The 17,087-nt window shown below is 32.9% G+C and overlaps 1 protein-coding gene across 2 annotated transcripts in view; it reads left to right on the top strand.

Annotated features, from left to right (window-relative positions):
* LOC123700945 (DE-cadherin) overlaps nt 1–8,013 on the top strand; it is a 194,257-nt gene extending 186,244 nt beyond the window's left edge. For both annotated transcript variants that reach the window (XM_045648326.1, XM_045648327.1), the window contains 4 exons: nt 1,001–1,136; nt 1,530–1,730; nt 2,330–2,485; nt 4,629–8,013. In XM_045648326.1, the coding sequence (XP_045504282.1) occupies nt 1,001–1,136; nt 1,530–1,730; nt 2,330–2,485; nt 4,629–4,750 (615 nt within the window). In that variant the 3' untranslated portion in view covers nt 4,751–8,013. The remainder of the gene's footprint in view (nt 1–1,000; nt 1,137–1,529; nt 1,731–2,329; nt 2,486–4,628) is intronic.
* Nucleotides 8,014–17,087: the final 9,074 nt, after the last annotated feature.

Below are 17,087 nucleotides of genomic sequence, written 5' to 3'. Positions count from 1 at the left end.
TTTGTTAACTATAAAAATCTTGACGATGTCCCCCAACTTTCAATGTCTCTTATTTCAAGAACAGTTTTTTGTGCAGAGCAAAATTTTCAATTTTATTATTTGCAAAATAAAGACTTAATTTGTAAAGTATATAATCTAAACACATAAATAATTAATTTGTAATTTAATAATGCTTTCCTACTGTTACAACTTATAATATATGCATTGTTGGATAAAAAAATAGTTAAGTTTCATCGAAATATTATATTCGCAAAAAAAGTTTATATTTTCACAATAATCAGATAGTTAATAAATAGAAATCTAATCTTATTCCTCCCAAAAAAAAAATAGGGAAACTTGATAACTCTTTAATATTAATGAATAAATCGAAAAATCTACTAAAGAAATAAGGCTTCAAATATAAGATTACGTGCCTTTCTAATTTTAATCACGTCTCGTCTTTTGGAGTCATATAATAATAAAATTATAATAGTACTAGCTTTCCACCCGCGGCATCACCCGCAGTCAAAGAAAAACCCGCATAGTTCCCGTTCCCGTGGGATTTCCGGGGTAAAACCTATCCTATGTCCTTTCTCGGGTATTAAAATATATACCAAATTTTATGCAAATTGGTTCAGTAGTTAAGGCGTGATTGAGTAACAGACAGACAGACAGAGTTACTTTCGCATTTATAATATTAGTATGGATGGAGTCTCATATATAGTTTATTTAATATTTATTTCTATATTCGTTGATAGTTTTGGTAAAAAAGTGAGTTTATATCTATTCACTAACTCCTTTCAAAGTGTAACTGCGTCGTATTAGATTTCCATGGACACTAACGAAAAGCCTTGTTCTACAAAATGTATATTAATGTGTTACTATTGATACCATTATACAGTGTTTTTACGTATAACTGACAAAAAAATACCTAAAAATACATGAAAGAAGACTTATTCCATAAGAAAAGATATGGGTTTAGGTGCAATGTTTTTATTGATAAATAAATATTTTTGTACAGATGTACAACCTGGGCAGGCCATCGGTAGAACAAAACGCGGACCCGGGTTGTCAGAAGAGCGTCTTCACGGCGGTCACCTTTGGGATCGACACTAACTTCCTCGTGGCTATACTTGTGTGCATCGCTATATTAGTCAGTAAGTAAATTGGCTGATTTTTCCTTATTGAGTTAAGCGTGATTTTCGTATTAAGATATGAAATGAGCATCCTAATTTATTTTATTTGGATGTGTCCCTTTATTATTTGTAAAGTTAATTGAAAGATTTTTTTTATCAATTGTCTTCTAGAATGGAGATATTTAATTTTTTGGTACTTTGGCTACATTTGAATCACAGAGTTAAATTTTTTGAACAAATATTGAAAACGCCTATTATAATTATGACTTCATTCTTGTTACTACTACGTGATACTTATTCTAGTATGAACGTGATATCTTCACAGAATTGAGTCTTCAGAAATAATTTTAACTATCTTTTTGATACTAATCCTATTTGAATTTCCCCCAAACTAACTTTACCCCTTTCTTCCAGTACTCCTCCTAGCGGTAGTAGTCCACAGACGTCGGGCAGATGCCTGGGCAGAAAAGGAACTAGATGACATCAGAGAGAACATCATCGCATACGAAGATGAAGGTGGTGGTGAGGGTGATGCTGGTTACGACCTGCACGTACTGCGGCAGATGTATGATGGACCACCCCCAGAGACTGATGTCGCGTTTTTACAAGCGCCTGGTGAGTTCTCGAACATTCTAGAAAACGATTGTATTACATATCAATTGGGGTCAGATGTATGACAGGCATGTTCTTACGCCTGCAGTCAGCGCCTGCTAAATTCTCGAATATTCTAGAATAGTGTAGTATATGACATGCATGTGCTGCGGCAGATGTATGACGGACCACCCCCAGAGACAGATGTCGCGTTTTTAGAAGCGCCTGGTGAGTTCTCCAGCGTTCTAGAATGTTCTAGAAGGTTCTAAAACGTGATTGCGATATGATCTGCATATGCTGCAGTAGATTTATTACGGGCCGCCAGACACTGATGTCGCGTTCTTGCAAGAGTGTCTTGTCGAACGTTCTAGAACATTCTAGAATACGCAGATTGGTTTATGTGATGTGTAGTGATTCTAATTTAGACCATAGTTAAGTGTTTCTATAGCAACTTTGGAAGTCTTGCACTCCGGTTTTCCAGAGTACCTACTATATAATATTGCACAATTTACCCTTCTTAACGCTATTAAAAATGGAAAATTTGATACTTCCACGGTATTTTGTATCTGGCAAAATAATCCAGAATTTGAAAACAATTTACTTAACATATTTTCTGTTCCCAGGTGTAGTAGGCGCAGCTCCAGATATATCCGGGTTCCTAGACGACAAGAAGTCAGTACTGGACCGCGACCCGGAGATCACGCCGTACGACGACGTACGACACTATGCGTATGAAGGCGATGGGAATACTAGTGGATCCCTGTCTTCGCTTGCTAGCTGTGAGTATATTTAAGGACTAGCTGCTCCGCGCGGTTTCACCCCCATGGCTCCACTCCTGATGGTCGTAGCGTGATGATATATAGCCTATAACCTTCCTCGATAAATGGGCTATCTAACACCGAAATAATTTTTCACATCGAATCAGTAGTTCCCGAGATTAGCGCGTTCAAACAAACAAACAAACTCTTCAGCTTTAATATTAGTATAGATAGAATATAATATAGGTGTTTGTTAAAATATACCGGTAAAAAAGTGGAAATTTTTTATGGGTAGGACCGAATATAGCGGCATTAATGAAAAGGAACATAAGGTGTAAAATTTGTGGCTACTGAATATTTACAAATAGCTCTGATAACAACTAGGTACTGTATTAATGCTTCAAGCTAATTGATTTATTTTTGTAACCGAACTAAATAACTAAACTATTTTGTGTGCCGTTATTAGTTTTGATATATTCGGCATTGATCTCCAATAAAAACGTCAATTGAATATATGCCAGTTAAAACAATTTTAATATGCAACATGTTAACTTGATATATATTATATGTATTGGGAGAAAAAATTCATGCTCATTCCAAACTTACTTTTAACATACCAAAGTCCCCTTTACCCCACACAAGCTAACGCAGCCTCAATGCTGTAGGTGTCACTTACTTTGGCCCACCGCCCGGTGCACTGTGCACACTGCACACGCCAAAATCGATTTATATAAGTGTTTTAACAGTGTTGGCACGACTCAGACTTATTTCACACACTCGGCAGCCGAGGTTTTGGGGAATTAAACAGTGTGCTAATTAACTTTGGGAATTAAGCTTAAATATACGCCGCAAAAAGTCGGAATTAATGTCTAGATTTTTTCCTAAGCTTAGTAAAAACTTGACTAAATTTAGGAAAATGTTTAGATTTAGAGTCCCTGACCTAAAATGATATTTAAATGGAGAACAAATCGAGAAAAACATATCGAGCGAAGCCAAATTGAAACAGCGAGTATTTGAAAACTCGGAGTGACTTTTAAACTTTTTATTAACTACTTCTCAATCATTACTGTAATTGCCGCCATGTTTCAACTGCGTTCGTATCGCTACGATTTAATGAGCCGCATGACGCGCAATACGTAACGAATAATTGAGTTTATTTCCCCTGTTTAAAATACATTTTGATGGTGGCCGCGTAACGTTCACGGATGATCAATGTAAATACAGCATCCCTTTGTGGAAATACGTCAATCTTATTTACGTTGAAATATAGACATGTTCATATTTGAGCTGTTTGAAATCGCATGCACGATTGTAGCACTTGATTAGCTGGCGTATCATAAATTTATGGTAGTGATAATATCGTGCTATTTGCAGAAACTTGGAGGTTATAATTTATGACTTTAATCAAGTAATTGTATGAGGTAGTTGTTATGAATTAGTCAATTAGATAAACATTTTTGATGCTATTTTTATAATATACTAGCGGTCCGCCCCGGCTTCGCCCGTGGTACATATTTACGTTTTCTCTCCATAAGAACCATCCACGTACTTCAAGAAATATAATAAAAAAGAATTATCGAAATCGGTTCAGCCGTTCTCGAGTTATGCGCTTACCAACACATTTTACGATTCATTTTTATATTACAGATTTATATAGAGACTTTAAATACAATTAAAGTTTCGTCTCATATGTAGGAGTATCGTTCTATAGCTTACACTCCTACGCAAGCTCTTATCTGAACGAAGTTAACGTAACATTTATTATATTGACTTATAATGAAGAGTAATTACACGTTACAAACAAAATATAATGCGTAATTTCTTGGTTCAATGTTTGGTTTATAATTAGAGTATGTATTTTTATTTATTACTAGGTTTCCGCCCGCGGCTTCGCCCGCGCAGTCAAATAAAAACCCGCATAGTTCCCGTTCCCGTGGGATTTCCGGGATTGCGTTATTTTCCCGGGATAAAAAGTAGCCTATGTCCTTTCTCGGGTATCAAAATATCTGCATACCAAATTTCATAAAAATTGGTTCAGTAGTTTAGGCGTGATTGAGTAACAGACAGACAGACAGAGCTACTTTCGCATTTATAATATTAGTATGGATTTTTTCTTATTTTCTTGTACATATAGGGCTTTTACTAAAATATCCTTTATCCACAGGCACGGATGACGAAGACCTAAAATTCAACTACCTATCAACATTCGGGCCTCGTTTCCGCAAACTGGCCGACATGTACGGCGACTCGGACGACGAGCGGCCGCACGAGGAGTCCTGGTGCTAGCAGCGCGCCTGGCTCGTGTAGCCACAATACGTCACATTCCTGTAGACAACACACTTTGTGACATGCGAAACCGTGCGAAACTGTGCGAAACCGTGTGAAACCGTGTGAAACCGTGCGAAACCGTGTGAAACCGTGCGAAACAATGTGACATTTGGTGAAACCGTGTGATGTTATGCGAAACCTTGTGACACTGACTGTAACGCGTTAGATCGTGCCTATGCCGTGTATGTGACCCCACCGGATTAAGTGTGATATCGTCACATGCTGTTCGCCTTACGGAGGGCAGGTGGAAAAATGCTGCATAAATCAATAACATGCGGGTTTTATTTAGACGGAACAATGTAAACAAGCTTACTGTACGTTTTAAGGATAGTGCAAATTTTATTAAAATATATCGTAGTGTATTTTCAGCGTGTCTATCCACACCCTTCGTCAGTCGCTTATAAGAAATTGCAGATAAATTTAAACAATCGCCGGTACCTATTCCTAGTGAATATATTTTATTGGACGCGGCATTTTATGTGGCATTTTTCAAAAGCAAACGTTAATATGTTTTAAGAAATGACTGATTTGTATCGTTGTTTAGGCATCGTTGTAGATACGCCTAAATTATTTCTTGTATGTAATTTTTATATATAAAAAATAAGGACATAACTTCTAACTACGCTAACGTTAAGGATACTGTATGTACTGCAATTTTTTGTATGGTTGTAAATTATTCGGAAAATCGTAGTTTCTCGTAGAGTATTATTGTTTAGCAGCATTTATGACAGATAGCGATATGGATTTATTATTAAGTGCCATTTTTTTCGATTATATGTATTGTTTCGTAAAATTTCCTATCACCTTTGATTCATTTTAGAGAAATTATTGCCAAAAATTGGTTAAAATCCCGCCCATTTCGTGGTTTATTTGTTTAAACTTTAGTTTTAAGTTTTTTTTTTACTTTTTTATGTTAATGACTTTGTCAAGCGTTGTTTATACAATTGATTTGTAACGATATCGTCCAATTATTGATATGGTGCATTTGAAATAAAAGTTTTAAATTGAAATTTTAGTTTATGTTACGGACCTTCACGATTAGTGTTCATATTTCGAAACACAAAATTATGAAACAACACAATATAGATTTAGTATTCCACATTAGGACTAATTGTAAATATGTATATTGCATTCTTGTTCTTACTTATGTATAAGTAATTTTTATATGACTAATGTAAGGCGATTGTACAAGGTGTCTTATTATTATGCATATCAACGAATTGTATGAACTAACCGTAGTCTTATATCCCTACATTATAAACATCTCTTGGTGTCTATGATATCCATTACCATAAATATACGTGACATTTTAACATTGTGTTATTCATCCTTACCTTTAACACATATAAATAAAACACATTTCATGCGCGTATTATTTTTTTTTTTATTAGACAAAGCTTGCTTGACGAAACTGCTAATAGTCGAATCATTTTCTACATTTATTCAACTTAAGCCCGACTTTAATCTTAATACAAGACGTTGGTACAGAAAAAATAGTTCCTTCGTTAAATAGAAAAAATCATCCGAGTCGAGGCAAACCTACTTCTTATAGACTTTTACTCGCTGGCAGCTGTATTTACGCCTCTAATTAAACATTTGGGTCATAGCTTTGCGCCATTAATCTTTTTGATTTATTATGTCCACAAAGACTCGTATGGGCTCTAACAGCCATAAGTATTATTAAGCACTACTTAACACGTCCATGAGCTTCATTTATTTTAAATCCCATCTAGGTGTTCACTAATCAAACATTTTCCAGTGATTGTTTCCAATATTTATCTAGAAAATGTTGTAGCGTTTATGTTTATTATGACTTGTTGTTCGCAATATGATTTACGACGTTTTATATTTTTTAGCGAATTTGGCGCCTAATTTGACATTGACAGCTTGAAATGTCATAGACATTATTTTTACACTGTAGTAAAAACGATCTCGTATGTCAACTTACGTACCATAAATTATTATATTTTAATTTTTTACTTAGTTCTTAGGCAGCTTCTTTTGTATTTTTTATTAGTATCCAATATTTTGCGTACAAATAGTTTAAGTATCAAATTTTAAAACGAGAGCCGTTTGTAGTTTAAGTAAGTATAAGTATAGTGTTTCTAATTTCTACATTCCATAAAGAGCAAATTCATTACTGTTGATGTATTTTACTAATATTAATATCGGATCAATTATTCGTACTTAGAAGCCGATGGTATGTGTACAATTACACAATCGTTATTGTGATGAAAACCACTGCCATGAGAATTTTTAGAATAAATTGTAATACTTTATGATCTCTTATAATGTTTAATTATGTCAAAAAGTATTATTTTAAAACTAACGGCCTCACTTTTTGATAATTTTTATGATAAAGGGCCTATAATTTAAAATTTATGTTAATTTCAAAATAATTTCGTCGTCCACTTGAACTAAATAAATCACAAATATGAGATCATAGAGTATAAACGTAATGATTTAAGTGAAGTACCTAAGTGTGTTTGTATTTTAAGTATATGCGATTGCGTGTTGATGTATTGTCTATGAAACATTTACAATAAGTATATTATGCAGTAATTTGTACATAATTATTGCGAATGTAGATAGAATCAATTGTTTTTGGTTACACGGATGTATTTATAAGCTTTATACTTGTAAGTAGCAACATTGCCTTTACCGATTGCAGTTTTGTATAATAATAGTTTTTTAGATGATTTTTGCGAAGTTCCAAGCATTTGATAGTCATAAATATTCACTCCGTAAATCTTGCTTTGTGCGCGACGAGCCGAGAGGTCGGGACTCGAGATGTTAGCGTGATTCTTTGTGAGATTGTTATGAAAATTAGACTTTTAAAGCGGAGTTTTTGAATTGGTTAGGTTTTTCCACGTATTATTTTTACTAAAATTTAACACTGCAATAATTTTTGTTAACGTAGATAGGTAGATAATATTTATACTACATTATCTATGAATAAAAAATGGTAGGTACGAGTCGTACGACTCTCATAATCTGTGTAATCAAAAGCAAAACGAACAGATGGGATCGAATGTGTGTAAAAGCAAGCCTGTAAAAGAAAGAAGTATTTAATGCGTAGGTTTAAACAGAAAGATGAGTCCGACTGAAGATTGTCATATTAATTACCTATATAAATTAGCGTAAGGACCTATAATTTTTAAATTGTTTATATAGAAATAAAAATATTCAATTCAGCATTGGAATAAAGTGATGAAATTGAAGTTTGTTTTTATTTACCGCCTACCTCGGATAAACAGCTAAACCACAGAGCTAAACTGTTCTCATTATAGAAACAACGCAAGCGACGGAGCGCGGGCAATTATTTTATCTGTGACTAAAATATGAAAATTAACTTTATATTTGAGCAACAATAGTGTAGTTTGGTCTCGAATGACGGTAGCACAATGCAATAGCGTAAATGGGTAAACCGCACAACAAAACTGAAATTTGAGTAAACTAAGTAGTTTGGAAGCAACGACCCTAAAGTTTATGGCATTACAGCCAGCGGCCAGCGTTGAAATATTGTCAGTTTAGTCTGTTAAAACAATATTATAAGCATTTGATTTGAAACGGGTTGTTGGAAATTCTAAAATCGTTTATTTTGACCTCGGTTGCTATAAATTTTAGTAAAATGGCTTAATTAATTGATATCTATTTCTAGTAATACGTGAATATCATTTCAATGTAAATTGTTTGTAGATTTTAATGCTAATAATTTAACGAGTTTAATTATAAATGAACGATATCCATCACCCATTAACAATTAAATTGATTTTTATTCATAATAATTATTTTGTCAAAACTTTACATTGATTTATGTTGTATTAGAATCGCGCTATGAAGAATGGAAAATAAATTTTAAGCAATGTTTTAATTTTATCGGAATTGCACCCGTTGCTGTACTCTGCAGAAATTACTGAACAGATTTTATTGCAATGCCGCTAAAAACACACTCATATAAGGTAAACACTATAATATGGTAACAATTAACTTTTATTGGAATTTAATAGGTAAATTTGTCTCAATCACTCAACCCTATATAGTTCTACTGTAGGTCACTACTCACTATATTCTGTATCCTCAAAAACAACTTGACCTACCTTACATAAGAAAGCACATCATTAACCTTAACCTTGTCGCGTATGCTCAACGGCACTTTTGTACTGACCAACAGAAACATCCCGGGTTCAATCTTCGATAGAGACTGACAATAAAATGTTGATCACGCAGAAAAGGATCCTGCACAGAAAATCTAGGACATTTAAATGTATTGGAGAGGGTAGTGGCATAGGCAAAAAGAAGAAGCAGTAAGGAAAATCTCTCAGTCAGACGTGAGACATCTACCCCTCAAGGACACACAAATCTGGTACAATATTCAGGGTGACTGACCAATGGGGTCGACACATATTGTTGTCCAATAACAGAATAACTAAACGCATAACTCATTGTTTATGTGGCAATAAAACACTGCGTCTAGACTGGCTTATTTAGGTTTCAATTCTAATGTTAATCCCTGTCGTCTTGGCAGCATTTACGTATAAATCTTCTCTCCGCAAGCAAAAACTAGCTAAGGGAATTTTAATAAATATCTTCTCTATTAGAAGAATAGGTCTTTTGTATAAATTCACATAAATTGTTCATGAAATAATTTAAAAGAAGCTATGTAAGCAACTCTATAATCTACTCTATTTAAATACTTTATTACAATACTAAAAGCTGAATAAACTAAACAAATCTAAAATTTATCTATTTGAGATTATGCATGTGAGCAATGTGTTTGTCTCTCTTACATTCAATAACTGGACACGCTTAAATTAGACATCGATCCAATTAAATTCAGTCTAGAATAACATTGCACTCTACACTAAAACAAAGCAACATTCTGTCACTAGCTTTACCCACTATAACTAAAATATCTACCTGCAGTAATATTATAAAGAGGTAATGTAGGTTTGTGGGCTGTGGCGTAGGGACCTCTAGATATACTCTCTCTCTCTCCTCTTTTAAAATTATTTTACCACTAGAAATCCACGTACCTAATCTGGGAGTGTCATAGTTCATTTATAAATTCAAATTCAAATTATATTTATTTGCAAGAATGTATCTAGTTACAAATTATAGATGTTTTAATTACAATATTATGTGGCTAATACATTCTAGCCATCGATTGGGTGTGCAAATATTAAAATAAATATGAATAGAAAAGAACGTACGTAGGCGACTCTACAATTATAGTTGAGCAAAATTAAGTACTACATTACATTTACATATTATATAGATAGATATTATTTTGTTTGGATCCGGGTCATCTCAAGAGGAGCCAGGACGAGAGAGTGGTAGATACATTATATTCTCGATCGACGTTTAAGCTGCGAACATCGGCGGTACCCAATAATTTTCCTACCCTCATCCCTTTTAAAAAGTAATCTTCCCACGCGCCATCGCCGCGTGAATAATTCACTTTCATAGACATCAATCGTTGGATGCCTGGACATGTGTTACAGGCCAACATCCGAACGGGGGAATTCTCAGTATTTTGCCTTTAAGCAAAAATTTAACTGAAAGAATAAGTTAGATTCTGTGAGGTTAGGAAGAGAAGTAATTTTTAACTTAATTTACTAATTTTAACTAGGTTAGTTCAAACTTGTTTAGGAATTTTAAGCAAACCAAATACTTACCTACAGACTTAATGTTTTTTGCTACATTCAAGAACCGAAATTAAGAGAACTTTGATTGCCGAGCAGATAATTTATTTATTTTCACCCAGATGTTTATAAGATACCGTTTTGAAATAAAATATGAGGCTTAGAAGCAGCAGCTTGACATAAATTCTATTCAATTTCTTAGCTAAATACCAAGGTGCATAAGAACTGTCTTTAAAACTTGCCCAGTTGTTTATTATCAAGGGGCGCTATTTCGCGCAATGATCTGTGAAAATTGCCGTACTCGACTCTGTGGATTTGGTCAAAATTGGATCGGCGCCAGCAGCCTTATTCCGTGAAAAATGATTTTTTTGTGATTCACTCCCTTGGCATTGCGAGGCTTGTAAGGTTTTAAAATCCATTAGCCTTCCGGAATTAGGCACCTCGTGCGGCTATGGTAATTGGTTTCCCAGATTATAATGAGTTCCATTTTTTTTAAAAGACAGATATTATTCAAATTCGTTTTATGTTACGTATAGTTGTAGGTAAAAGTAGATTTACTTTTGTTGTAAGGAGAAGAATTATTTAAAAAACTATTTTTAATAAGTAGCATTCTAACTGTTAGTGCCTAGTTACCTATTTTGAATATAATGGATTTAAATTATTAATTAGCTCTATTCGAATCGGGACTTACAGTAAAAGTAAAGTATCGATATATTTCGCAACATGTATAGGTTACCTACCTATTACCTACCTATCTTATTGCAAAAAAATATTTTTTAATTCATAATTAAAGCTATTGGAGCAATTGAATAAAATTTGAATTGAAGTAATATCTAGGTACTAAAATTTGTATTCAAGGGAAAGTAGGTAGGTAGCAATTATAAATTATTTGATAACAATTAGTTTTTTCAATACTTATTAAGAGTGACTTCATCCATCATTTAGTTTGTTATTGTTTTTTTCGGATTACCAAAAAAGATCAAGACCGCCATTGCGCCTTCTCTCGTTATTTTCGAAAACATTCCCTGTACCTATATACATTATTCGACTTATAAATAAAAAATCATAATTCTTCTAATAAGCCTTATATAAATAAACGAAAACTTGCTAACAAGTAACAACCTTGAACCTTATAATATCTGTCTGTCAAAATTAGAGCAATAATTTCCATTTTTCCACCAAAAAAATAGCACATTTTGTTTCTTACCTACCTAACTACTACTTATATGATTAAAAAACCCTAACCGCACTAATTCATACCGCGGCATTTAATTAGAATTGCCATTTCTTTAGAATATTCCAGCAAAAAAACATTCTACCAACATTTCAGCATGTGATTATAAAAGTATGTGGTGTTTATGCAAAGCACGCAATTAAAAAACTCACAAGTTATAGTTCGCGTGTTCGTAAGCTTAATAGTGATTAATGCTATGCCACCTCGAACAATTGCTTCTTAGAATAACGCATTCAGTTCAAGAAAATTAGATGTGATTGTTGAAATTAAAGCGCCGTTGGCAGAATCGATAAGAAAACTAATCAAAGCCCTTAACTTCGACGCGGATTAACTGACAAGTTTATCATCATTTGTGACCTATCAATCTTTAGCCTTAGTCTCGGCTTGGAAGTAATCACCATATTTTAATTGTCTGTCAACAGATAAAATTAAATATTGAATAGAAAATATAAACACGAATCGAGTAAAATAAGTAGGTACACTTCAAAAATATGTACCTAAGTAGATTTGGCAAATCATTATCTAATATTAAAATACTCATAATTATATCCCGAAATTCCCGAAATCAAGAGATAGCAAAATAACGAAAGCAACTTGCAACTTGGCGAAAGAACTTCGAAATGATCAAACTCAGTACATTCCTTGTTACCCGCACATATAGACCCTGAAAATATATTATTTGAGCGTCATAGCTCATATTCAAAGCAAAGTTTGACGTATCTCGTTGTGACGCCAAGCAAAACATTTTAACGAGGGGTCTAGGATTAACAGTACGGTTGTAGATATAACAAGTTTTTGTTTGATTATTCCGCTGGCTTTCGACACGGTCCTTTTCAACCTTTTGATTGAACGAGTGCTTTGTTATAAAATATTAGCCTTTCTTTGTGACAGGGTTTTGTGATATTGTAGTGATTTTCGGTATAATTTATGCAGGCGCGGTAAGGACTTATTGACCTTCCAAAATTTGTAAGATAACTTATAGTATAACTATGGAAATTCAAGTAAATGTTCGAGAAACTGATTTAAAATTAATGTTAAGCTTTAATTTTCTTCAGTTAGCGTGAATAAATTAAGGAATAATAAAAATTATGACTTAAATACTCGTACCCACCTAAAAGAACGCATTTTCATACAAAGGCATTATTTTAAACTAGTAATCGCCTCAGCCGACCGTGAATTAGTTCCTAAGCCGATTTAGCTAATCCTTTAATCATAAAAATAAAACAATGTTCTTATAGAATAAAAACTAAACTATAAAAGAGTTCTATTGAATTTAAGCGGCTTACAAAGAGAACGGGCCGAATATTCCCAATTTTTGAGGCAATATTTTCTGTACGCAGTGGTGCAATATTTTTGCCAGTCAATCTCTGATTTGGTATTCGATAGGTATCGTCAAAAGGTATTTACGCTTTGTAAAAGACAAATAAATATATTTTTTAATAATTTCGGGCATAACAGTACATAAGTGCACTGTTCTTAAATAGGTACCTATACATACTGCAAACGCTCAAACTATAGCCTTTTTTAAATTTCACCAGTATCACCAAACAATTTTTAAGTACTTGATGATACGATATTTTCATTCAAATTCCTTTATTACAAACTTATTTATTACTACGTAGGTGTAAGCCAAAGGTCACATTAAAAAAAAACACAATTGTGTCATATTTTACTTATTAAATAGAAGTTTTAGTAAAAACACATTTAGACGTTGAATAAGGTTATTTATTACTTGGGATCTATAATATATACTATAACTGGTTATTTATTACTAGGGATCTATAAATATATACTAAAGTCGTGCCCATCATAACAAAAATAATAACTAATTAAAACATTACCTTATTACAGGAGATCTAATCTTGGCTCAATCTTGCTGTATATCGGAAGCGGTGCACAGGCCTTTAGAATCTAGATTATAAAAGTTTTAAATTCATATTCTATTGTTAAACATCAGCGAACCTATATGCTATCTGTACGTAAATGAAACACTCGTCGAGGCAAGCTTTTAGCAGAATAAATTCAATTATAATATTTCGTTGTTGACGTCAACAAAATTAGTAAAACAAACGGAAAATAATCCGTTTAAAATCAGTTAACAATTTGTTATGGTCAGATAAATGAATATAATAAATACTAATATTTGAATAGTTTTTTATTTATAGATTTTTTTAACAATATTTGAACTACTCTACACATCAACTTGATTGACAAATTCCATCTAACTTTAGGTAAATATAAAATATCCTGTTTCCTTATATTATATTCATAAATATAAATAACGAAACATTTAATTATTTTACGATCTCATATCTCGAACTTACATGAAATCAAAAAGTAAGAAATCGACTGAATTTTAATTACAGATTATAAAAACAAAGCGCCTGCTACAAAAGTATAAATAATAAGGAAACATTATTTGCCAAGTGAAGTTCTTAAGGGATTAAACTTTTAATTAGGAGATTTCCCGTTCTATAATCATCGTCCTTTGTCGGCGCTCGGATGTAGGTACTTAAGATGAGACTCAGCCAATTTCAAGTATTTTGGAACAATTTAATATCTTCATAAAAATTTAATTAAAAAGACTCCGTCTTTGTTATTTGTGCTTTGAAATACGAAAAGGACATACGACTCGCTATCTAATTATTATATTTATAAAAAATTTGAAGCGTCAACTTGTAATTTCTCGTTGTAATATATTTTAACGCGACACTTCAAAAGCTTCTGCTTAAAGCTGAAATACGAATAAATGGTTGAATAAATGATTTTTTATTCATTGCCCAAGCATAAATATTATGATGTAGGTACTGCAAAGTGAGAAATTTCGCTTAGGATGGTCACTTTATCAAATTTTGTACATGAATCTGAATAACATATTTAAATGATTTCTCAGTTTTGTGGTCAAAATAATCTCTATTAAAAAGCTATAAGAATTATCCAGTTCTAACACCACCACCTAAAACTTAGAAACTATTTAAGTATTTAGTAATCTGTGATGTAAATCTTTATTTGATCAAAAAGTCCTTTAAAAACAAAACGTCCAAATATGTAAATCCTATAGCCGTGTCACAGCTGTTAAGACGTTCAATTGTTCCACCATTCTAGCTAAACATATGTTTATTTCACTGAATATTTATGAAAATCGTGTTGACGCGGGTCCGATTTGGCTGAACGGTGAATTTTTAGTTCTGGACCGAATCGGCGATTCATTTGGATTCCATTTGTGAATAGCATTTGGCTATTATACGATTAGTTTATTTTTGTATTCACATATGTGGGTTTTTTATAGGAAATGGGAAAGATCTTAGGTTGAATTAAAGCTATTGATTGATAAACTAAGGGCTTATAAATTGAGTGATTATGAATTATTTTGTATTATTGTTTTTTATTTACTCTGCAAGAACATATAGGTAATGATACTCTACTATGATGGTACTCGATAATTTCCTTGAAGACGAAATATGGATGGGTACAATTTATAAAACAGGAACATATCCCAGACGTAATAATTCTGTTATTAAAAATTAATCGTGTAATATCGAACGTTGACATAACCCACGATTACGCAAGGCTAGCATCAATGCAAACAAATCCATATCTATAAACATCAATTTGTCTGCGGCTCGCATTACCGTAACCCTAAATCAGTATTTTAGGCTGAAAGTCGATTATATGCTAACGGCTATTTGAGCATAAATTCAAGGCATAAAATATCATTATCTAGACGGCCGTAGTTAAGATTATTTGCATATGCGTAAACTAGAATATGGCCCAAGGGAGCCTCGCATCGGAGTGCTTAGGCAATTTTGGGAACAAATTTTCGTCGAACGGTTTGCGATATTTATTGTTTACGTGATGTGATCGCTTGAATTTCTTACCGGCTGATGTTTTGGAACTGACATAACATTTTGATGGGTTAGTAGTTATAGCTTCATCATGATTGATTTATTTGAATTTTATATAAGAACTCAGTTGTTTACAGCTTAAAATTCAATAATTGTAAGCTCCCATACTTGCAGGTTGCAGTAGCTATCTGTTGTGTTTTGTAACAGTAAATATTCTGTTTTTTTCATACACTAAAATATCTGAGAGGAAAAAATATAGCACGATCATATTTTATCCCACAACCGTTGCAAAATAAGTGTATATTAAATGCCAAGATGCTAATAAAATCTACCTTTCACAAGGCAGTCCTAAAAATTCTCTCTCAAATAAATTTTACCCGTAAACCATAAAAAATGCAGAGTCTCATAAGCATTTTTCACATAATCTTAGGGATATGAGGGCTCGTATCGTTTGATCCGGAACCCGAATAAGTTTACAAATGTTTCCCTCACACAGTCGCTAAAAGGTCCTCGTTTGTTAGGCTGCGTTCACTATATTATGCACCTCAAACTTTTATTAATCCAATCAGTCACTACATGAATAAACACCTCAAACTTGTTTATACATATACAACGACTTTGTGTTTGAGGTGCTTTGATATCATCAACTAATTTCATAGATATTAGCTACCAGTTTCTTCAAATAACTCATTTTTCATATTTTTTTTAACCTTCTAGGATTACAAAAAGCAGTTGTTTGAAAATATTAAATAGTTCTGACTTATTGCTTCAAAGACGAATTGAATTGGTCGCCATTTACTTGGACAATAATTAATATTTATTACATAGATTGTGTTTTTTTTTCCTTATCATACTTTAGTTACCGTGTACACAGCCTTATAGGTTTCTGTGATTGACCCTCATTACCTAGCGGAGTGCTTTTATTTCGGATCTAATTCAATTTGAAATAAACGCCTTTATGTTATTTGATGACACTTTAATTTATTGTAACGTAGGTCTATTATACTCAATTTTCTTGCCACTCTGTATAGGATTTAACCCATTTCAAAATTTCTGAGAACTTGTTAGATCCATTATGGTATGTATGGTTCACGTTTAGATTTGGGTTAGTTTTTTATTGAAATTAAACTCTAAACCCAAACTAAGTAGGTATTATTTATTTCAAATCATTTCAAAATTTAATTAAAAACTGAAGCTTTTTAGTAAGTACCTACTTACAACGATAATTTTGTCATAAAATAAGACGTACAATTTTAAACTTTTCAAGTTAAGAGTCATATCAGTTATTTTTCATTGGCATGTTCTTGTAAGTTCCTTTCTTTAGATGTCATAGAATAGCATCATGGTGTGTTCTATTCAGAAGATGGTTTATTTCTCAATACAACAAATCACTTCTTACTTCTCGATAAGCTTTATTCAATATAAATCAGTTTACCTTCTATCTGAGATATTTCATTAATTACATCTGACCACAAAGACGATCCAAACATCTGCCTGTTGTTTTGTATACAGTTACAGTTAGTGTTGCCTTGCAAGTCACTTTGGTAACTGAAGACACAAGCCAGATAGTT

The sequence above is a fragment of the Colias croceus genome, chromosome 20 (genome assembly GCF_905220415.1).
Source record: "Colias croceus chromosome 20, ilColCroc2.1".
NCBI classification, from domain to species: domain Eukaryota; kingdom Metazoa; phylum Arthropoda; class Insecta; order Lepidoptera; family Pieridae; genus Colias; species Colias croceus.
This window is presented reverse-complemented; position numbering and strand designations above follow the sequence as displayed.